The sequence below is a fragment of the Panthera leo genome, chromosome B3, assembly GCF_018350215.1.
Source record: "Panthera leo isolate Ple1 chromosome B3, P.leo_Ple1_pat1.1, whole genome shotgun sequence".
Classification (NCBI taxonomy): Eukaryota; Metazoa; Chordata; class Mammalia; order Carnivora; family Felidae; genus Panthera; species Panthera leo.
The window spans coordinates 113,577,091-113,601,363 of NC_056684.1; the positions used below are offsets into that span (position 1 = coordinate 113,577,091).

General features: G+C 42.3%; 1 protein-coding gene across 3 annotated transcripts in view; it reads left to right on the forward strand.

The window, feature by feature from the left end:
* The window catches only part of RAD51B (RAD51 paralog B), a 640,959-nt gene that overhangs the window by 409,546 nt on the left and 207,140 nt on the right, over nt 1-24,273 (forward strand). For all 3 annotated transcript variants that reach the window (XR_006203916.1, XM_042943592.1, XM_042943590.1), the window contains exon 8: nt 1,748-1,844. Coding sequence is in view for 2 of the 3 variants with exons in the window: in XM_042943592.1 (XP_042799526.1) it covers nt 1,748-1,844 (97 nt within the window). In the remaining variant the exon portion in view is untranslated. The remainder of the gene's footprint in view (nt 1-1,747; nt 1,845-24,273) is intronic.

The window sequence follows — 24,273 nt, forward strand, 5'->3', positions numbered from 1 at the left end:
ACGACCAAGTACTGAAGTATTCTTCAGTGTTCTCACATTAGATCCAGTCGTTTGAAGCACGTGGCGTTTACTAACTTATTAACCTATATAACAACAATATATGGCTTCCATTTATTGAATATTTACTATGTGCCGGACATTATGTTAGGTACCTCACATTGATTATCTCACTTCATTCTGGTAAAAATTCTATAAGATAGGTGTGATTTTTACCTATGAATAAATGAAGCTCAAAAGTTTAAGTAACTTTCCCAAGGTGCACAGTGTCAGAGTCAGAATTTGAACCCAGTTTTATTAAACTCCAGAGCATATGCCTTATATTATAAAGAGAGAAATGGACTTCATTTTTATTCATACTCCTAAAAATGAACATTTGTTCTTGAAAGAGCAGGCTGTGATTTGACTGTATAAAGCCATTGTAATTGAAGGCATATAGTATGTGATTCTCACCAGTCCAGATGAAAAGAGGCAATACAGAAGAATATGAAGACAAGGTTAGCAAATACTCAGTAGAAGGCTGCACTGTCTGATCATCGCTACAGCATAGCTAGAGACCCACAAGCCTAGCTGACACAACAAAGACCTTGGAAAGGTCGTCTTTGCTAATAGAGTACTTCATTTCTTTGCCTGACCTTGCCATCATGCTCCACCTCTCAGCCCTCAATTAAACTGCCATTGGTATAGGATTTATAATGTGGCCCTGGTTCATTCAAGAGACAGTGACAGAGGTGTGGCTGAGAAGCTGGACAATAAAGAATAGAGACAGTTTCCATTTCTGTTCAAATTAGGGTGGCAACAAAATCATAGCTGACCCTTGGGACAGACCAAGACAGTCCAACGAGATGCTTATTCCAGATACTAAATGCCTAGTACCCTTTTCAGAAGGGAGGTTTCCTCTGAGTGACCAGGATGCTCACAGTGTTTACGCATCATGGGAACAAAATCTTGAGAAATGATTGTGGCGTGAGTCATGTTGTAATGTTCCAGGAGAGAATCTGTAGTGTATTCTTCCTTCAGGGTTCTAAGCAATATAGTAAACTTTATAAGTGAAGATTTTTCAGGAAAAGAATGGTTTCTTGGCTGAATCAAGTGCCACTGTGTGGCAGTGGATCATATGGATTTGAAATGTCATGAGCCTTATTTTGCGTAGGTAGGATTATATTAATTTGTGTTTTAAATACATAGTGAGATTGGAAGTTTTTTGTTGGCGTTCAATGAATTTAAAAGAACAGTGTTGTTCCTTTACAGATGAATCTTATTACAGTTTCACAAATTTGGAAATAAAACTCTGACCTTGAGTTAATAAGGAAGACGCTGTAGGCATTCAAATTTTAAATTACCGCTTTTATTTAGCACTAGCAATGTCTTGGGTTGTGGATATAATCCTAAAAATTGAAGTTTGACAAAATGTGTTCCTATGCATCTTAATTCTCTCTGGGTAGACTTCTGTTACTTAGCTAATACGACAGCACCTCTCAGTCCCAATTTACTCAGCATTGAGAAAGAATTGATTGGTGGTTTAAGCTCTAAAAGAAGCGTGTTTCCCGTTTTCTGTGTTTTCAGTGACCTATAGGTTTTGCTAGATATTCTGGCCTAAAGATAAAACTGATGAAAGTCGGAGCTGGGGTTTTCCTACCTGTGTGCTTATCAGTCCTCCCCTGAACCACAGTCTGTCTTTTGAGAGCTCTAATAATTAATTTGCTCTCTTTCTTCTCTCTTCCCCCACCTTCTCCCTGTCTGTTCACAGGTTATCTTGACGAATCAAATTACAACGCATCTAAGTGGAGCCCTAGCTTCCCAGGCAGACCTGGTGTCTCCAGCTGATGATTTGTCCCTGTCTGAAGGTAAGGGATCTGTCCTAGAGGGGCTGAAATCTGACACTGACGTACAGTCCCACGGCCTCTCCTCTCTGCCCCATGTTGCGCGGGGAGATTGGGCTAACAGGCCCTGACCAGTGAACCTGGCCAGAGCCTGGAGGTTTAGCTTAGCCAACTTTCCTGGCATCCAGTCCCTTCTATTTGGAGAGTCTCTTGCCCTGTCTCCAGAGGCGAGCTCCCCTTTTCATCTGAGTGAAGCACCCTCATAGACATCCATCACCTCTACTTTGAGCCTTGTCACAGCTCCGTAGGTTGCTTTGGGTCCTTAGTATGAGGGCTGGCAAACTGCTGAGTGGCTTGGTTTTTGAGATTGATGCTCACAGGTTGGCTTTCCTGGTGGTCCCATGGCAATGTAGCCTTTTGCTGGTGCTGGGTGCTTTGGGACTGGCTGAAAGTGTATACCGGCATCATGTGCTGGAGATGGGGCATTCCCAACCAGCTTTACAGAAAGATTAAGAAAAACTCTCCACGTCGGTAAATCTGCAAACTTTTCTCCACCCTCCCATGCTAGCAAAGGTCAGGCTGGCTATGGTTTACGTAGCAAGGGGAATTACACCACTGAGCCAGTGGGTGGTTTCTAGTTTTATTGAAAGTTCTTATGTGACATTTTGGAGCTCTGCTGGTTGTGGGCTGGATAAATGTGCATTAGCTGTGACAGATCCCTCTGCGCTTCCATTTTCTGCGAAGTCTTCACGAGGGAGCAGATGGGACTTGCAGGCCTGGTGAGGCTCCTGACTTCCAGGTGGTCTTGCATGGATTGGCCGCAGTTTACCATCTCGAGAATTGGAAGGACCACAGCCCTTGCTTCTAGGTGTTTTTCAGAGTGAAAACTAATTACTTGGGGGCAGCTGGGTGGCTCAGTCAGTTAAGCGTGACTCTTGATCTCGGCTCAGGTCATGATATCATGGTTCATGAGATCAAGCTCCGAGTGGGGCTCGTCTGTGAGGAGCCTGCTTGGGATTCTCTGTCTTCCTCTCTCTCTCTCCCTCCCTCCACTCACACACACTCTCTCTCTCTCTCTCAAAATAAATAAATAAACATTAAAAAAAACCTAATTACTTATTTTTTAAAGTTGTAAAATGCCCTGTGTCCCCTATTTCCACATTCAGTGATGTTTCATCTCTCCCCCCATCACCTGGACCGAAAACCCGAATTGTTTACTCTTCTTCCCTCCCTGTACTCCTGTCATCTAGTCTTCTTGGCTCTTCTTTCCAGATAATATTTTTTCCTCTGTCCCCTGTTCTTTGTAAATTTTTAAAAAAATGTTTATGGATAGTATACATTATTTTTAAATAGGCTCCATGCCCAGTGTGGGGCTTGAACTCATGACCCTGAGATCAAGAGTTGCATGCTGTACTGACTGAGCCAGCCAGGCACCTCTTCTTTGTAATTTGCATTGTGATCAGCTGACTTATTAAACTCACAGTTAGATTATTTTTATAGATCCCAAAATGGCCTCCCAACTCTAGCCTCGCTACCAGTTCCATTCTGCCATCACCAAATTAAACTCTCCGAATCTGGCTTCCTTTTACTGTGTCACTTTCCTACTCGGAAATCTTGGAGTTGTTTTAGCTCATTTCCTGAGAATGGGCTAAAATCAAGAAGTCACTTTTAAAATATTCAGGAATTTGTGGTTTGTTAGCTTGAAATCAGCCAGGGTGGAAGGATTTACACCATGGGAATCAGCACATGCTAAAAATCGGGATTTTTTTGCTTTTCTTTTCTTTTGTGTGGATCAGTTTCCAAAATACCACTAGAGACGGTTAATGCTTCCTTACCCCTCACAGTCTGCCCTTTTCTTCCTGTTCCCCTTGGTTCTTGCCAATGTCCTGGGTGAACTCCTATACCAACCATGTTGACTTTCTGCCCACCACTCCCCACTCCTGTCTCCATGCCACTGCAGAGACAGCATGTTCCATCTAGAATAGCATTTCCCTTTTTCACTTCTACTGCTTCCTTTCTTCCCAAATTCCCTGACCCCTTCAAGATTTATTTAAAGGCCACCACTTTCACAAAATCCCCTTGTTTGTTCCAGTCTGCTCTGGTCTCACTCCTTCTTCCTCCTCTGTGACCCTTCTACCTGTTCTGCTTTCTAAAGAAAAGGTCTAGGAAAACTAATTTAACTTTTCATGTTTTCCTGACTAGATTGGAAGATTAAAAAAAAAGACTTTTTTTTAATGTTTGTTTTTGAGAGAGAGAGAGAGAGAGACCCAGCACAGAGCAGGGGAGGGGCAGAGAGAGAAGGAGATAGAGAATCCAAAGCAGGTTCCAGGCTCCGAGCTATCAGCACAGAGCCCGACACGGGGCTCAAACCCACTAACTGTGATCTCATGACCTGAGCTGAAGTTTGATGCTCAACTGATTGAACCACCCAGTTGCCCCTAGATTGGAAGATTTTTTTAAGGGCACCGGCTATCTTGTATTCTTTTTGCATCTATGGTTGTGCCTAAGTGACTAGAAAAGTTCTAGGCTTATAGTAGGCAGTAAATAAATGCTGAATGGATACCAAAGTAAATACCTTGTAAACAGTAACCATGAGACTCACACAAAGCACCTGACTAAAAATTGTGATTTATTTCATTCATACACACACACACACACACACACACACACTCATTTAGTCAGCCTTGAGGAGAAAAAAACATTTTTTGTTTCCTTATTTAAAAACCAGCAGTGGGGGGGGTGGCGGGGCTAGGTGGCTCTGTCAGTTAAGTGTTGGACTCTTGATTTTGGCTCAGGTTGTGATCTCACAGTTCATGAGTTTGAGCCCCATTTCAGGCTCCATACTGATGGTGCAGAGCAGGCTTGGGATTCTCTCTTTCTCTCTTTCTCTCTCTCAAAATAAATAAACTTAAAAAAAATGATAAGTAATAGTACTTTGCTTTGTCTTGGCTTTCTTATCTTAAGCAAAGAAGAGGAACAAAACAGATACAAAGGAAATTGTTTTGGGGCTCCGGTGTAACTGCTTCCAGAAAATGGTAAAGGTGTGTTCAGGGCAAGGGGAGACTTACCCGCTCATCCTTTGACAACTTTTTAAAATTATAAAATCCTAGGGGCAATGGAAATAATTGATTTTTCTAGAGCTTTCCTTTGTATAGCTGAGCAGGTAAAGAGGCTATAGAAATATTTTTTCCTGAAGTCTATAATGAAGTTCCTTGCCACTAAACTAAAATGGACAATTTTCCTAGAACATTTATACCTACCTATTCAAATACATTGCAATGGTTGTTAATGCCACTATGATTAACAGGTATAAATTATTTTGTTGTCTCCAGCATCCCATGTATCAACTTTGACATTGTGTTATTAGCTCTGTGATCTTGGGCAGGTCTTTTGATAACTTGGGTTTTTTTCTATTAAAGGACAGGCTGGATAAATACAACATTGCTGAAGTCTTTTCTAGCTCTACCGTTGTGAGATCACGATGTGGGTCTGAAGATCAGGAGTATTCACTTGTTGATGGGGTTTTAAAATTCTGATTTATGGTGTGGGAAGAATGGCCTTGTATTTTCCTAGATTAAGCATAATAGAAAGGATCTTCAGGAATCTTAGCATTGATACTTTGGCATACTTGTAAGAGCCTCCTCTCCCCACATTGCTCTCTCCTGACTCTAAACAATTCCTGTCTTGTCTGTCTCTTGCCCTCTCTGCCTCTCCCCCACACAGACCTATACACAAGAAGATGTGTGTGCAAACTTGTGAGAGCGAGAAACACACCGATGGGGTGAGCTCAGGGTCCACCCTGTCCTGTAATAGATTTCAGCTGCAGAGCAGAGGGCACGGCTTAAACAGTGCTCCCTTGAAAACGGTTGTAGGGTGAGAACAAGCGGCCAAGAGCAGCCAGCGATAAAATGATCTGAGTTGACCTAAGGGAAATACCCAGCAGGGGCCAATTCAGGGAAATGAAGTCCCTTCTGCTCTGATGCAGAGCAGGGAATGAATATAAGTGACCTGGCCCAACTGAGAGATCTCTTCCACCCCAGCGGATCCTGTACTATTAATATCTGCCAGCTGCAGGCCCAGAGCATCCCCCTGCTGAGATCAAAAGAGCCCCTATCTTAGCTGGAACAAGGTCATCTTCACAGAGCTGTAAAAGCAAGCCCTGACTGGCTGCAAGGACCTCTATGGGGGAGGAGAAGTCAGGAGATGGGGAGGTGCTCTCTCACGCTCCTTTAATCTCAGCTGACCAGCTGTTGCCCTCCCAGTGTTTGTAAAGTTGAGAGTTCTTTGTTTTTGTGTTGCTAGTTTTTTTTCCCCCCCTTACTAAGTTTGTGGCTGGCTTGTTGCTTGGATCATGTGGACGGAACCATGTTCACTGCTTGGGTCCATGGTATGATTCCCTTCATTGAGATTTCTTCCACTCTTGAATTATCCAGTTCCCAGGTGGGAGAGCCCAAGAAGAGAGAAGCTGACCCCAGAGGTCAAGGACTTTCTCCGCATTGCTCCTGCCCCATAGCATTGTGCTTGGAGAAGGAAAGAGAGCACAAATTGAATTTTACCTATTTTGTTAGAATAACTTCTCATAGGTACAGTGTGCTTGTCAATTTTCAGCCTGCCTTTCACAAGCATTATTTCATTCTGTGGGGAGAATGGAACCTTCAAGACTTATGCAAATTGACCAAAAATCATCGCCCTATGAACCTAAGGGTGGAAATCCAGATTTCTGGTTTTATAATCTACATTGTTCTCAACCAGTCTCTGTGAATCAAAGTGTTTTCCTTTTTAGTTTTTTGTTTTGTTGACAGAAACTCAGGCAACTAGATTATTACGAAGTCGAGTGACTGGTTATTGACTAGGTTATTGTGACTGTTTTGTGGCCAAGGACATGTTTCTTAGATGCCCTTGCCAATTCTTCCTGGTGGTCATCGAAAATACTAAGAGTGACTGGATCTCAGTCATAGGGAATATCCCTTTTCCCCATACTGATCAGCAGAGAAAGGATCTAACAGTCCAGCTGGCCCAAGACTCCATGCGCTATTCTAAAGTCATCTGGGATTTGGGCAGAAGGACTGGGCTCCTGTCCACACAAGCACAGTTGGTAGGTGAGGTTGACGTATGGTGACAGTGGCTCCTGTGCAAGATTGAAGCTCTGCTCAACCTGCACCATTGGCTTTCTCTCCTCTGATGACTTAATGGGATAGCAGTAACTTCAGTGTGGTGACACAGCCCATTTCAGGAGTCCCAGACAGCTTCATGGAAAGGAAGACATGATTAGGCTGCCATCCTGGCATTTCTAGCGTCTGGCATGTTAGTATCCTCTTATCTGCATTAATAGTTTTTGACAGATAATAGCACTTGAAAACTAAAAATTAAAAGTGCATGGATGGGTAAAGGAAAGAACTTAAGAGAAAAAGTGGTACTTACTAGAACCAAGAGTGGTTTCTAGTTTTGGTATTGGAAGCCTTTCTGTTCCAGTTGAATTGATGACTGATTTCATGTGCAAGAGAAAGTATTTTGGGATTCATACTCCTCAAGCAACCATCCCTGCAAAAAGCTGGAGTCCCTTTGAAAGATTATATGCAAGTGCATGGCTTGTGTCTCTTTCAAAATAAATTCAACAAGCAAGAGCAGCTCAGAATGGTTGGGGCGAATCAGGGACTTATGGTTGTGAAAGAAGCAGACTTCAAAGCATGGTATGAATTTTCAAGTTTTATTTCCACTCTTGCTTTCCAGCTGGATCTGCTCTGGATTTACTGCAGGATGTTTGAAAATGTGGCTCCCTGCTAATCTCAGACAGTTGCTATGATCAATGGTTTCTTTCATTTCCGATAAAAAACACTGGTGTTTCTGCTTAAATTGTGTGTACTTTCAGCTTTATTATTATAGTTGTAATTTATTGTCCAGCATTACCCAAGTTTGTAATCCATTAACCACAGACTTTGGGGTTGGTTGGTCAAGTTAGCAGAATGCTCTCCATACTTTAGCTCCAAGGTCCTCCACAGCCCAATCCCAAACTAAGAATGTGCACTGGTTGGGGTAGGACCATGTACAAATGAGTCTGAGTGGAGCAGCCTTAAAAATCCACTTCTCAGGGGTATGGTGCAGGTTGGCTGTAATTATTGCTTTGAAAACATAAAGTGTCACCGTGTGCCTATGAGGTTAACATTAACAACTGTGATCAGCATTGTTAACATTAACACATCTATATAGCATTTTAAAATGTCCTAAAATGATGAATCACTTAAACCACCTCAAGCAACTGAAGCATGAAGGAGAGAAGGGAATTACTCAAAGGCCACACAATAAGCAAGTGGTGGTGGTGCTGGTGCCAGGAACAGAAGTTAGAGCCCCTCCCATGAAAGCCTGGATTTGGATACTGTTGCCTCTTAGGAGTGTGTTTTGGATAAAAATGGTTAAGGGTCCTAGTGACCTTTTGACCTTTTATCCCCAAGCCACAGGACATATATCAACACACACAACCTCACATGCTTCCATTCACAAGGGACACACCACACCTACCCATGTCCCACCCTCCCTGGTATTCAAGGGTCCATGGCACTTAGCTGAATGTATATTACTTCCAACAGCTGTTCAGATGCCACGAAAGGCCTAATTTATAGAAAAAGATTAAAAGCACTAAAACCCTGTGGTGTTTAGCTAAAGAAAGCCTACTTATTATTATGTGAGGTAGGGGCAGCTAGAGTTGAGAGAGGATGGACACAGCATGCAAAGGTCTGACAAGCTATAAATCTCAAAAGGGACAGGAGCTTGTTAAAGATGTGCAGCAGGGAGACCAGGGAGTGACAGGACCAAGGAAGAGGGATCAATAGGAGGAAGGGAACACTGAAGTGAGTCACCAGGAAGTGCTTCTTGGTCAGGAGCTCTGTTTTGCTAGCAATAGTTTGCCAAAGAGAGACATATTGGAAGCATGAGGTACGTTACGATCAAATTAGATGAACGTCAGAGAGCTTTCTTGGGGGACAGTCTTTGAGGTGGTTCATGGGAAGGCTGGGCTAGATATTTTGAAAATATTTTACTCTTATCCGCAGACTTCTTCACTACTTAGGATTTACTGGCTAATTTCCCAGACCTGCACATGTTCCCGTTACCATCTCAGTGTCATGAAGGCAGAAGGGACAAGAACACCAAAGCCAGTCTTGTCAATTGCTTCAACTACAGAGATGATGGGGCCAAAAGCCCAAGAATGAGATGCTGGGGAGTTGGGGGGGGGGGTGTGATCCCAGAGGGGTTCAAATTGGAAGGATTTTCTGAGGTCAGATTTGTGTTTACCATCATCAAAGAGAATTCTGTACCAAATATGAGAAGCCTCTAGGTCAGAGATCATAAAGAAGGGAAGAATGGCTGATTTCTAGGAGTGGTGCCCAGAGGAGAACTTAGTTTGCATCGTAATGTGGCATGAAAAACCCAGAATGCATTTGTGATGTTTGCTAGGATGTGGGGAGGATTATAACAGGGTCTGGCAAGGTGGTCTAGCCCAAGAATGGTCCAGCTGATCTCTGACCTAGGTTCAGTTCTCTCTGAGGGCTTTGCTTTTCTCCATTTTTCTGATAAGCCACTCAATAAATACTGGTTGGATTAAGCTGCATTTCATTTGGTCATACTGACATTTCCTATGCAATAGCTGCATTCCTGCATATATTAGCATAGTTTTAGAGCTATGGCCCCTCCAAAAACAACTTTTTTGGCTCAATGAAGAGACTTTAAGTGCCTTCCAACCTGATGATTTTGTGAGTTGTAGAGCCCCTGCTATATGCACTATGTTAATGTTATAGGAAATTCAGAAATGAGCAAGATATGGTCCTTGCCCACAAGATATTTACAGTGTAGTTTGAGAATAGTTCTAAAGGAGAACATTATTAGGTAGAATGTGTGTGGTGCTTTCAGACAAGACGGTGTGCACCAAAGCTTCCAGGATTTCGGAAGAAGAACACATCTCTTTCAGCAGAGGGGAATCTGAAGGGTCCAGGGAGGAAAATATAGGAGATAGCACTTGAGGGATAGAAAGGATTTCAACAGGCAAAGATGAGTAAAGATCAGGAAATGCTATGAACTAAGGCATTAAGTTCAAAATGGGCCATGTCCTGCCCGTATCTCCTGTTAACTCTCCCCCCTATCTATTCTAGCCTCATAGCCCACACTCTTGTTTCTCACATTCACCAAAGTGTTTCTGCCTCTGCGCTTTTGCATTTGCTATTCCCACTGACTGGAGCACTTGTCCATATCCCCTCCTTGGCCTCCTTTTTCACTACATTCAGTGTTGCTCAAGGGTCCTCTTCTCAGAGAAGTCTTTCTTCACCTCTCTATCTAAGATGGAGCCCCTAGCCCCATCCCATCCTCTTCTTTCTTCCAAGCCTGCTTTAATTTTCTTCATTGTCCTTATCACTACCTAACCTCATATTATAAATTAACCTATGGGTTTACTGCCTGCCTCCTTTGCTTTCATATAATCGCCTCAAGGGCAGGACTTTGTCTTGATCACTCCTGTATTCTATAGTTCCTGGAGAGTACTCAGTAAATCTGGGATCTGTGTTGTAAGAAAATGCAGGATATGCTGGGAAGAGGGCAAAGGAGCCTCATTTGCCTGTGGTGGTCATTTGTAATAAATCTAGAAATGGGTTGGGGCCAGACTTTGAATGCCAGACTGAATTTAGATTTTATGCTAAAATGATCATAGCTATGCACTCTCAAGGTTATCTGGATGAGATGTGTAGGATGGTTAGGGATAGGGAGATTGGAAGTAGGGAGACAATGAACTCATTGAATATCTAGGGAAGTGGAGCATCCATTGTGTACCTGCAGCTATACTTAGTGCTGAGAATACAGAGATGGAAAAATGACATTCTAGATAGAGGGCATATCATTACCAAAGATATGATGGGAAGAGCATGGTCATGTGAAGAGCTGAAATAATTCCTTATGACTGGGAGTATGGGGGAGGGGGGTGGATGTAGGAGAAATGCAAGGGATGAGACTTGAGAAGTAGGCAGTGTGGATCGTGGACATCTGGCATGCCACATTAGGGAGTTTATGACTTTTCCCAAAGCCCCTGTGAGAAGAATGTGAAGATAATCCATTGGCAACACGTCATTTCCTTGATCAACATGATTGATGAGGCTTATTTGAGTGGCTGAGAATGTTTCTCTTTCCTCCCTTACAGTTCCATGTGCATCCCTTCCAAAGCCACATGCTCAATCAAAGAAGATGGATGATCTTTCCAGATAGAGTAGTGCTGTTCTTTAGTCAAGGATATAGAGTGGTTGTGTTTCCATACCAGAACCTCTATTCCAGTGGTTCTCAAACTTCAGCATGCATTAGAATCACCGGGGTGAGGGTGGGGTGGGTATTAATGTATACGTTGCTGGGCCCCCACTCCCAGAGCTTCATTCAGTTAGGAGAGGGGCCAGATAATTTGTGTTTCTAACAGATTCTCAGGCGTTGTTGATACTGCTGGTCTAGGGACCATACTTTGAGAACCATTCTTTATTCAGTGGGTTTCTTATCTGTGTTAGGCACCAAGAATACCAAGATGAATGTGTCTCCATCTGAGCTCCCAAGGAGACTAGTTAAAGAACTTTGTCCGACTGAGCAGATATCATTGTAAGTTTGCTTCTAAAAACAGGTGTGTGTACCTCTGTCAATCCCATCAGTCACATCCATTCTCCGAATCTTCTCCTTCTTCTTTATCAACTCATTGCTATTACTTACCTATTGCTAGTCTGTGCTTTTGAGCCAATACATTGTTTAAAAAAAACAACAACATTTAAAGACATTTTTTTCCAGTCTCAAATAACCATCTGATTCCTCTTAAATTTTTTTTTATATCTACAGTCAACCCTAGAGTTTCTCTTCAGGGATGCGATAGATCTCTTCCATTTATCTGGAATCTACTACCTATTCTAAATAATTATAATCCAGTGAGACGTGAGGCCTAAGCTTACTTATATTTAAGTCACCTCCTATTCAGGGACATGTGGCCAGCACTTAGCACAAGCTATATCCCATGGTCAGCCATCATTTACCACTGCTTAAGACAAGATAAACCAGAGAAGCCAAGATGGCAGCTGGATAACTGAAATATGTGTACTGGAGAATTCTATAAGTTCAGTCCTTTCCACAATTTATGATATGCTGGAACAAAATTACTCCCTACCTTCAGGAGAAGGTCTGAGTTTGATGGGTTAAATGCAGATGTGTGCGTGTGTGTATGTGTGCGTATGCTAGGGAGGGGATTCTGTGTTTCAATGGAAGACAGTGAGGTCTTTCTGGATTGTGATGTTGATTTTCTTAACCATGTTTCTAAACTAATAGACCCACACAAACATCTAAGAGAATCTAAGTTTTTTTTTGGAAGTATTACTTTCAGCCATAGAGGATGGATGATAGCCCAGCGGGCTAGGGATTAAGGGGACAAATTTCGTTTTGTTTTTAAATACAATATATAGATGAATGAGGCTAGAAGCAAGATAACTTAAGTGTTTCTAAGTGACAAAAGAACATGCCTCCCCGAGATAAAATAAATAATTGAAATATTTAAAAGTAGAGCCCAGGAAACAAACCTCAGTGAATAAGTGGTTGATGGAGCTTAAGGGGTAGATCCAAGGCCCAACCAGAAAGACCCACCTTGACCTTTCAGGGATCAAACTGCAACCAAGGAAAATAGCTTGTACTTTCACAAGATGATACAAAACTCAGGTAATCAGAAAAAAGAAAAAGAAAAAAATCTTGTCTTGTGGTCATTAGAAGGTAAACTCTTTGGGGCCCTTGAGTGGCTCAGTCAGTTAAGCATTGGACTTCGGCTCAGGTCACGATCTCGCAGTTTGTGAGTTTGAGCCCCGCATCAAGCTCTGTGCTGACAGCTCAGAGCCTGGAGCCTGCTTCAGATTCTGTGTCTCCTCCTCTCTCTGCCCCTCCCATGCTCATGCTCTGTCTCTCTCTGTCTCTCAATAATAAATGTTAAAAAATATTTTTTAGAAGGTAAACTCCTTGAAGGTGGGAATCTTTGTCTCTTTTGTTCGCTACTGGATCATCACAGCCTACGATAGTGCCTGGTAATAGTAGTTCCTCAATAAATATTTGATGAATCAATGAGGCACCTACGGCTGCAAAGTAGGGGCAATCAAAGAATTAGTTGAAGCTTTAGATGTGTACTTACCTTAAAGAAGCATGAAACTGCTATTGTGATTTTTCTCACTGGACATAACATATATGCTTTAAAATTCCTCTAAAGTGTGTTCAACTTTATGTACCTGCACTGAATATGTGTGATAAATAACATTAGGCAATGCAGGGAAAGTGTCAGAAGGGAAAGAACAGGAGCTTAATAACTCTGTTTTTGAAGGGGAAATCTCCCACATTGACATCAGAGTGGTGACTGAAGTAGTTTAGTCTGATATACAAAAAGGATGTTTATTAGGGACCTACTATCTACTAGGTCCTGTGCTAGGCAGATGCTAAGGGCTAAAAAGCTCTTTACAGAGACAAAAGCTCTTTACAAAGCTCATAGTCAGGAGGGGGAAAGTGTGATGGATGAGTAAGTGAAGTGTGCTGTGATGGCTGTAGGTGTAGGATATCACTGTGGAAAGCGTGCATGAGTCCTGGTTTGGGGATGGAAGCTCTCTAGGAGAGCTTTCCAGTGAGGAGACACTTGAGCTGGATCTTGAAGGATCAGTAGCAGTTCCCAAGAGGAGAAAGAGGTTGGGAAGGGGGCTCCTGGCCTAGAGAAAAGCCCATGTTATGGACTAGAGGCAGGTGCCATGGGGGACCTATGGGAGGGGTGCTGTGGCTGGCACAGAAGAGAGTGGCATGAGGTCCGTCTGTCGAGATTGGCAGTGGCCAGGTTGTGAAAAGTGTTACCCATCACACTAGTCACTTTGAATTCTTTCCTGAGGGTGATGGGGAGCCATTGAAACAAGGAAGAGACAGGATTATTTTGTGGTTCAAAGAGATTTCTCAGGGAGCAATGTACAGGTTACAGGGAATGGGGATGAAACTAGAGAGCTTGGGTTTTGATCTCTTTGAGGGGAATCACTTTTGGGTGGGAATGGAAACTTTGTAATAAGCTTTAACCGTTCTAAAGTCTGGGTGGCCAGATCTGGTTTTGATTTCTCACCTCATCAACCTGGGAGAGATTTCTTTGGTGCATCAGGCTTCTGAGTAGCATCAGGTGAGTCTTCCATTTATCAAGGCATTTTATAATTAGAAATGGCTTATCTGTAATTCTTTGTTAGGTGGTGAGAGAAAATAGTAAATTATTTAAATGGCACTGTGGGAATTAATCAATGTTTTGTGCTCTTTTTGCTAGTGATAATAATATTGAGTGTTTAATATGTACCAAACTAAGCATGAAAAATCTCAGCCGCTTTGTGGGGTTCCATGATTGCCTCCATTTTAGAAACAAAGACACTGAAGCTTGGAGCATTTACATAAGCTGCTGATGGTTAGCTAACTAGTGATTAGCATGGATTCAAACCCAGGAGTCTGGCTCCAGAGTCTGTGCTCTTGACCAGTATATTATACTCAGTTCTACAAGATGCTAATACAACTACCCTGCTGAGTATATGATCATGTATTTCTGCCTGCCATTGCCAGAGTTGAGTGTCCCATGCTAAGTGGTATGATAATTGTGGCCACTTCTTTGTAGGCACCCTGAAATCTGTTTACAGACAGACCTTAGAGCAGAGGTGTTTTTAACAGTAGATAAGTCACTGCATTTCAAATTAGGAGACCTGTGTTCAGCAACCAGCTCTGCCACAAACCACCTGTGTTATTTTGAGCAAGTCACTTAACTTCTCTGGGCCTCTGTTCCCTCGGCCACATATTGCATTAGGTGATGCCTTTGTGAAGTTTCCTTCTTTGAGGGGCAAATCGATATTTCTTTTTCAAGTTTCAGACAAACTTCTCTGTTTCTCCTTTAAAGATGAACAAAGCAGAATGGACTGAAGGTTGATGGGGGCTGGGGGAGAGGAGAAAGTGGGTGATAGGCATTGAGGAGGGCATTTGTTGGGATGAGCACTGGGTGTAGTATGGAAACCAATTTGACAATAAATTATATTAAAAAAAACAAAAAAAATTAAAAAAAAAAAAAAGATGAACAAAGCAAACCCCAGGCTGGACCAAACCCTCTATAAGCATTTTAGCACATCTCTTTGTCACTGTCACTATTATATTGGTTATGTAGAACAGCAATCTTCACATTTTTTTTGAATCCACAACTCATGGTTTTTAGGCACACGACCCCAAAATATGTAAAACTGCTATCTCTAAAATGTAGAACTACTATACTATTATATAAAACACACCAGAAATAGAGGTTTTAAAAAATGAAATAGATTCTAACATTTTCTTCCCACATCACAATGAGTCATCATCTATATGCCTGCCACTGATGTCATGGGGACAGTTCAAATGTATCCCCTCCTTTTCATTGCAAAGCTCCTTACTGTCCCAAAAAGAATGAGAATCAACCTAAAACTTGAGCATTGGCTCCATTCTTTCAGTTGTTCATTCATTCACATATGAAGCATCTATAATATAAAAACTTGCTAGGTGTTCAGGGGATAACAAGAAAAAGATCAGGGTTGGCCTCTACCCTCTAGAACATAAAGGTTAATTCTAATTTTTGTCAACCTTATCTTGGAATCCTAGAATTCCTGCATACGGTAATGGAGCCAAACCTTACATCTAAACAGGTTGTATGTGTTGTGCTACAATGGATAGGACAGGAAAAGATAGGAAAGCCCAGAAAAGTGGTCCACACACAGTGAAAATCACACTGAGCATAGCACTTAGTGAGGTACCAGGATGTGGGAGGCAGATTGTAAATGTGTGGGGCACTCATGGAGAGGAGAGACCATCAGGACCTTTGGGTGTCTTGGGCCACCATCTTAGGGTATTAGGACACCATGAAGATGACTCCCTGACCAGTCTGTCCTGAGTCACAAGGTATGCAGGGCCCTATATCAGCCAACAGACAGCCTCCATCACTCATAAAACTACAGGCTGTAAATCAGCCCCATGTTTCACTGAGAACTGGCCTGGATGGCCAAGGTAGCTCTGTGCAGCTTAGCACCTGTGGTGGGTGACTGTTTTTTTTGGCCAGCTGTTTCATGAGCACCACATCAGATAAACTGCACTTGGTTCCTATGCTCACTCCAGACACAAACAATTAAGCACATCCTGCTGGAATAGTCATGTTAGGGAACCTGGCTTTCCTGTGCTGATCATCTGGTTTTCCTGTCCCTCAGGGTCAGAGTTTGGAGATGCTGTTGAGGCAACCTTGAGAAAGCTGTTAACCCTTAAAAGGGGTTTAGCTGTTCATCAGCAAATATATTCAAAAACGGTTTGCAGCCAAAGCCTTACCATGTATGGCAGTTTTCAATAATTATCAAAATCATAATTTCATTAATTTTGTCCTCTATTCAGAGCTGGCTTAGAGAAGTAGGAGATTGCAATTAATGGATCATTTTCTGGTTTTGTAACCAAGTTGCATTCTCAAGTTGAGGGAACCACCTTGCGCTTCTTAGTTAGTTTATTCATCTGTGTATGGGGGTAAAGTTACCCATGCTGCCAGTGAAATTTCACAAACAAAACCTCATGTAGTTGGGTTCCCAAGTTCATGAGAAATCCCTTTTCTTCATGAGAATGCACAGATCAGCCGAGACTAGCATGACTAATTCCAGAACGAGTCCAAGCCGAACAGCTCTCTGGAGGAGTCCTCTGCAATTAGTATGCATGACCCACTAAGGCCTTTGCCCAACTAGCATTGGGAGCCACGATGGGCACGGCGCAGTGTCATCTTGATATTCTGCCCTACTGATAAACATTCCTGCAGTTCTAAGCGTATATGCAATTGGTAATGAGCAGGTGTTTGGGAAATCTTTGAAAACATGTAAGTTAGTAACGCTATCTCTTTGGAAAGACGTACATCCTTAGAGGTGAAGTTCCAGGGGAAGGGCCTGGTGGAGAAAGAGTGGGAATATATGTTGATCACTGGAGGACAGCTTACAGTATGCCAGGCAATGGATTGCACCATCAGGAAAGGAATCTAGAAAGGTGAGGAGACTCGTGAGAAAGAAAGTGACTTCTGCTGACAGATCACTGTTGTTCAGACTCCATGAGGATGAGAAAGGAAAGCCAAAAACCTACATGACAACTTCTTTGGGGTTGGAAAAAAATATTGATTTTTTTTTCTAGCTGGAATTTGACAGGGTCAGTTCACGTCTGGGTTTTCAGCACTTAATACAGGGCCCTTTTGTCTTGGGAGGCGGCTGGACTGGTTTTTCCTCCAGGCAGGTGCACAGAGGGCGTTTATTGTAGCCTGAAACACAAACACCAAGCCCCTAGGCCCTGATCCACACACTCTCCAGTGTGGCTCAAGGAAATAAAGTGAACAATGTCTCTTGCAACAGGCTAGCACTGTAAATACCACTCCTGAATGAAATATTTCTTAAAACTTTGTATCCGTAACTCGATCATCTCTTAAAACTTAATTATATGTCGGGGAAAAGGAAGCTATTGGCTCCTCCAGCTGTCCAGGTTGAACAAGAGCGCACAATGGAGCATATCCGATTCGCCGCCTTGCTTAGGTAATCAGATTAATATCTCCTGAATTGAATTTACCCTTTTGATATGGAGTCTTTCAGCTGCCTTGTTTCACATCTCAAATTCTGACAAAGCTGTGCGGCCTTTGAGTAATTTCCCTGAAATCTATATGCGGGAAGCCTGTTCTCTTTCGAGCACTTTTTGGGACTTGTACCAATTAAATCTGTTTCTGGCACACTTTTAATGGCATACTTTCCCCTGAGTCAACAACTGCTCCAAAATCTGAGGTCATTTGTTTAATTTAAAAGCAAAGGTTATGAAACAACCATTTCAGGCTTCACCAGCCAAGCCCCTGTGGCTTTGAAAGGGGTGATGAGACAGGGGAAAGGCTAATAAACTGGATTTCTTACACACAAAATAAATTAATTACCGTGTTTCTGTTAAATCAGTATCAAACCAGGTTTGTCCACACCCTCTCTGCCAACCTGGCTGTCCCTTTCTCTTCAAACACACCCCCTTCTTCTGGGACTTTCATCCTCATGATTGAAGTTCACCCTCTTGCTGTTGTTCTCGCAAAACAAACATCTGGAGTGGATTTTTGTCAGCTGGAGTTGAGAGAGAACTGTAAATGATGCGGTGATTTTTTTTTCATCCTTATTAAATTTATTTATAGCCAGTCTGAGGCCAGGAAACATGTTTTTAAATGGCTAGAGCCCTTGATTGGAAGTTCTCAAGGAACACACAGTGGATGGCATTTTCCCCCTTGCCATTTTCTGAATAATACAAGGATAAAATTACATAATTCCCCATTTGGGTGGTTGGTTTTTTGGGGTTTTTTTGTTTTTGTTTTTGTTTTTGTTTTTCCTGAAGAACCCTTCATTAGGACATTTTGTACGTCAGAATTCTTCCATTGTATTAGCTTATCCAATATGCCTTTTTTTCCATCAGTGAGAGAAAAGGGAATGTAACTTGTGGGATATTTTTGAATAATTACAGTGATAGAGAGTGAGTTGCTGGTCACGTGAGACATGAACCAATGGCGTGGGTCTTTTCTTTTGCCAAAAGAATACAACTTGGATCCAATTCCCACCTTTTCCACTTCACAACCTCTAAAATCTTAAAGCTGCAAATCTTAAAGAATCCCATTCATTTTCTCGTTATTTAAGATAATAAAAGGCTCCACAAGGGGCTTAGGAAAATAATTTATAAAATACTTTGCTAGACCCTTAGACCTTATTAAATCACAATGCCTTGGGGTTTATATAATTATTTAAGAAACAAAAACATTCTAGAGGAGGCTGAGTCCTCCTCTAGATGATGATTTTTTTTTTTTTTGAGATCCCTTCCACTTCTATGATTTGAGATGATTCTTTGATTTTCTTTCACTGTCATTAAAGAAGAAGAAGAAGACTGTTTGGGAATGAGGTTTGTTACCCACAGGCATTTTCTTGTCCAGAGAAGAGGCTGTTCTGCTTCCTGCCACCCAAGCCAGTCATTCCTCAGCCTGAACAATAGGGTTTAATGTTCTCCATCTTGCTAAGCATTAGTCTCTGTTGTTATGAAAGTGAATTGAAACCAAATGCACTTTCTATTGGAAAAGCTGCTATTGATCTCAGCTCATAGACAATCCTGAGAGGGTGCTTATAAAACAGAGGGAAAAATCCTGTTGTATCATAACCCCAGTTATCTCCCTCCCAGGCCTCTAAACATATCTCTGATGCTGCATCGTTCGATTTTATTTCGTTCCTGCCACTTGAAGATTGGTGTTCCATATTTAGTTCTTGGAAGTGTTCACAGATTCTTTAGAGAATTATCTTGCTAATGGACTGGGAAGGCTATTCTTACAGCAAGACCCTTCATTAACTAAGAGGACATAAAAGATAGCTCGTGTTCTCCACCAAGAAAGACAGCTCTGTTTCATCTGTCTGATGGGGAGCGTTTGAGACAGAGCAGCCTCATCACATGTGGGTTTCTGCTGCCCACTTTCCAGTTATTAAAGTAGAAGCCGACTCAGTGGCACTGGCCTGGCAGAGAAATGAGCACAGTGAGGTCATCACTCATCACTGCATCACTTCATGATGCAGAGGGCCATGCATTAGAAAATAGCAGGCCCAAGGGGAAAGAGCCATTGTTTTTTAGTCAGGAGAAAGGAGAATCACAGAGAGGTAGAAAGAGGTAAAAGGCAAAGACCAAGCAAGCCAGACACTAAACAACACTGCATCTTCCAGGAGCCAAATAGTGCCTGCTAGATTTAGCTTTCATTGTATTTGGAGATGAAAATCAGAGGGTAGAGGAAGGTACCTGGAGAATAGTACTGCAGGGCACTCCATGCTTGGGGCGTGGATTTCTATGTCTGCACTTAGAATCTTCCACAATATTTTCCTAACAATAATAATAATAAAGATTGTAATGACTTTTACTAAATCTCCCTAAAGAATGCAATATAAAATGTTGCAACTTGTGGTAGAGTCAGGATCCCTGCCTAAGTTTTTGTGAGGGAACTGACACAGAGCCTCTGGTGTTGGGCACTAAACAGTTGCTCTAACCAAAAGAAAGGAATAATCATGGGAAATGGTTATTCTAGATGTGACGCTCAGGGAAATTGAATAGAATGTGATGACATTATATAAGGAATATTCTTAGACATGCCAGGATATTGTATGAAATCAACTGGACTGGCTATCATGGGAAACATAATTGGATTAATATGATTTTTTTTTGTAAGGTGTTATTTTATTTCTTTTATTTATTTGTTTGTTTGTTTTGAGAGAGAGAGAAAGAGCACGAGCCAGAGAGAGGGAGAGAGAGAGAGAGAGAGAGAGAGAGAGAGAGAGAAAATCCCAAGCAGGCTCTGTGCTGTCAGTGCAGAGGCTGACACGGGGCTCGATCCCATGAACCATGACCCGAAACCAAGAGTCAGACACTCAACTGACTGAGCTACCCAGGTGCTCCTGTCAGGTGTTATTTTATTCTGCTATATTTTGTGTTAGTTTGACACCATTGTCAGGCATGGACATCTTTCATTTATATTCCTGTTTTCTATAATTCAAGGCTTTAAAACTTAATTAGTTTTGAATCAGCTGGTTGCCTCACAGAGGCGCTGGGGAGACTTGTGAACCTCATGAGGTTGCCCACATCTGTCCTGTGTAAATGTCTTCTTCCTCTGGCATCTTCAGTTGGGCACAAGGAAGATCAGACATCCTGATCACTCTAGGATGGAAAGGATTACATCATAACGTTGCGGGCTGTTTTCCCCTCAGGCATCCAGAAATGATTTCCTCTAATCACCTGATGAATTTTTACATGCTTTACATTTTCATCCTCTGTGCTTGTGCTTTTTATGAAGTCACAAAGCCTGTAAATTACATAAAACATCAGAACACAACATATTGGACAACTCCACGCTATTGTCAGAACTATTACAGGTCTGTGTGCTTGAGGTAAGCCCAGTTGGGCTGAATGTGAGGGGGAAGAGGGCAGTCTTTTAAATGAGCAAGTAGATGATGCCTTTCCTCTCTAAGGAAAGCTACTTTGGCTAGAACAAAAGAAACTGTAAAGTGGTAAGCAGCCTTCCTTCTGTGAACCAAGTTCAGCCTTTTCTTTTGCTTTTTCCCATCTAACACCTTTGTGAGCCATTTCACTTTCCTCTCACAGACTTTTCCAAGACATTGCAGTCATGGTGCAGCCTCTTCTGTGGAGAAAGTTTGGGCCATGTTGTTCCCCCGGCTGGGACCTGTCTATCATCACTGTATTGGAGATGTACCCCACTAGTGGTACATTTCTTCCAGTCCCTTGTGCCTCCTCATCTCCCATTTGTCCAGCTCTGTACACCTCATCTTGGTATGCATGACACTCATTCCCTCCAGAAGGTTTCTGTGTGTGGAGGAACGCAGTGGGGAGTGTGGTGACATGTCCACTTTGTTAACTGCAGCCCAAGACATAATCTAGTAGAAAAGGAAAGACATGACAAGGTCAACAAAACCAATTTTAACAGACTACCCCAAGGCAGCTTTGTCTGAAGAGGAAATAATTACCAAAAAAATGAGACTTAAGTAGGACATTTGGGAAGCAGACAATGACTGTTTAATTTAATTAATTATTATTTTTTTCATTTTTAAAATGTTTGTTTATTTTTGAGAGAGAGAGAGAGAGAGAGAGAGAGAGCATGAGCAGGGGAGGGGCAGAGAGAGAGAGGGAGACACAGAATCTGAAGCAGACTCCAGGCTTCGAGCTGTCAGCACAGAGCCCAATGTGGGGCTCGAACTCATGGACCATGAGATCATGACCTGAGTTGAAGTTGGATGCCCAACTGACTGAGCCACCCAGGTGCCCCTATTTATTTGTTTGTTTGTTTATTTATTTATAAAGTTTATTTATTTTGAGAGAGAAAGAGCAAGAGAGCATGAGTGAGGGAGGGGCAGAAAGAGAGGGAAAAAGAGAATCCCAAGCAAGCTCTGTGCTATCAGTGCGGGAGCCCTACAAGAGGCTCAGTCTCATGAACTGTGAGATCGTGACCTGAGCCAAAATCAAGAGTCAGATGCTCAACCGACTGAGTCACCCAGGCACCCCAATGACTGTTTTTAAAGGCTCAAAGTTCTGATACATGTGTATGCCTTTTCCCCCTCATCTCTTGCAAATAGATAATTGTTTACGTCCAGAGAAAATTCAGGAAAAAAAGCCTTTTTTATTTCCAGGAAATCTGGCCACTGTGTTCTGTAGCCAGTAATAAATGACAATGCCACCAACAGTGACCTAGGACATCCTGAATTCTTGCTCTGATGAAGAGCTTGCATTCTCTTTTCAAAGGGTATCCTGTTCCTATTGCAATCCTCATGCTATCTCAGAGCTCAAGATCATCTTACCCGCCTCTGTAACCATACTTAAAATAGCACCAGGGCTGTTTAGAAGACTCTACACATAGTCGTTGATGTCATGGGGACAGGGGTGCAAGGGTAGGATGAAAAAAGAAGGAAATAGATATTGGCCCCAAACATATCAGAATTCAGCAAAGCAACCATTGAAACTCAGCTGTTATTTTAACTTGTGTTGTGTCAATCAAATATTATTTTGTCCATTTGTGGGGTTAACTGAGTGCTGTTCATCCACAAAAGCCCCACTCCATATAGACAGTAGCCCCGTAGAGGAGAAATGTGTTTTAAAAAACACAAGCGCTGGTGAATGGTGTTGTACCCAAGGGTAAGGTATACACAGAGCAGCTCCTTCTGATCAGGAAGACTGAGTCACTTAGTCGGCACTGGCACTACCGAAATGAGTGGGAAGAGCAGAATGCAGTTCCCTGGAGCTTCTAAGTTGCTTGGTAGCCCTGCAAGTTTAAAGCAGAATGTAGAACCAATCCATCGTTCTGCTTTTCTACTGTCTTCCAGTTTAAAACACATTGCAAACTAAAGTCTAATGAAGACTCTTGCTTTACCTTTGTCCCATCCAGCCATCAAGGCAAAGTTGATGGGAAAGTTAAGTTTTCAGAGACGATGCAGACCCTTCAGTCTTAAACCTGTTGTCATCTGACAGTGGCTGGGTTAACAGGTACACCTCTTTTTCTCCTGAACTAAGGCAGTTGGACTTTCAGGAAAAAAAAAAAAAAAAAAGGAAGAAACAGCTCAACCCTAGAAACCACTTCAATAGTTCTCAAAGCCCAATAGCTCTCTCAGTGAACTAAAAATCATTGAGTCAGATACTTACAGTGAGTGAATTTATATTATGTAAATTATACCCCAGTACGTCTATAAAAAAAAATTAATGTCGATGACTCAACAACAGGGAAAACATCTTATCTTTTTCATTTTGCCCTCCTGGATCTACCCTACTAACAGTGTGGCTATCCATTCCTTCCAGTTCTTTCCATGATGTAAAGATTTTGCCAGCAGAATCCTCAAGCTTTTATGGTTTCTCTCTTTCACTGTCTTACTCTGTTGGATTCACTTGGCAATGTCAGAGCTTTTCTATCTGAAGAATCAGTGGAAGATAAAATATTGCTAAGAAGAATTTGGATAGTAGTGAAAATATTAGGAAAGAAATGGAGGGAGGGACCATTATTAACAAATCAGTCTAGTTATAAATATTAACCTTGGAAGAGAAGGATTAAGCCATTTGGGTTATCTATGCAAAATACCTTTGTTTTGCTAACCACAGAAAAAAGCCCTTGCTTGGGGTGTCTTGAGGAGTCAGAACCTGGGGTGGTTCCAACTCAGTGATGCTGATTTCCGGTGGTGTGCATCAGTTGCCAAACGGCTCTGTTTCAAAGTTTAGAGGGAAAGGGAATGACAGAAGTTTTGAGGTCTTTGCTGGTTTCTTATTCAAAACATGACTTCAGTTCTAAGCAGCCTATTACAATTGTGATTGCTTATACCTGGTGAATTCTAATCTTCTGTATGGGAACCACACTGCATGTGTATGGGGCTTTCCCATCTGCCTCCTTTGTGAATCTCTTCTTCTTTCAGTGCCTCCAAACTTGGGCCCCAAAGAGGGGTACAGCAGCTGAATGTCATGCTCTTGGGCCTTGGTCCAGACATACATCTTTCTGGAAGGATGACTGAATCCCATTCTTAAGTCTGAAGTTCCTCTTGATTAGCGGCTCCTTTTGTTTGTTGTTTTTAACGGCATCTCTGTCTTTCGTGGGTAGCTTACAGGGATGTGTTTGAGAGCTCCTTCCAGCTGGGAAGTTGCCCAACTCCCACCAGCTGAGTTGGGGGATTGCTTCCCTTTAGTTCCGCTGCTGCCTGTGGACGACAAGCACTGTGCTTCCAGCCCTGGCCACAGTGGCCCTTGTCTGCTGTGCAAACTTGGCTCTGTTCTCCGGGTTTTTATTCTCCAGCCATCTGGGCATTTTGAGCACCCCTCTTATCTTAGTACCTTGGCACTCAGGACCACATGTCGT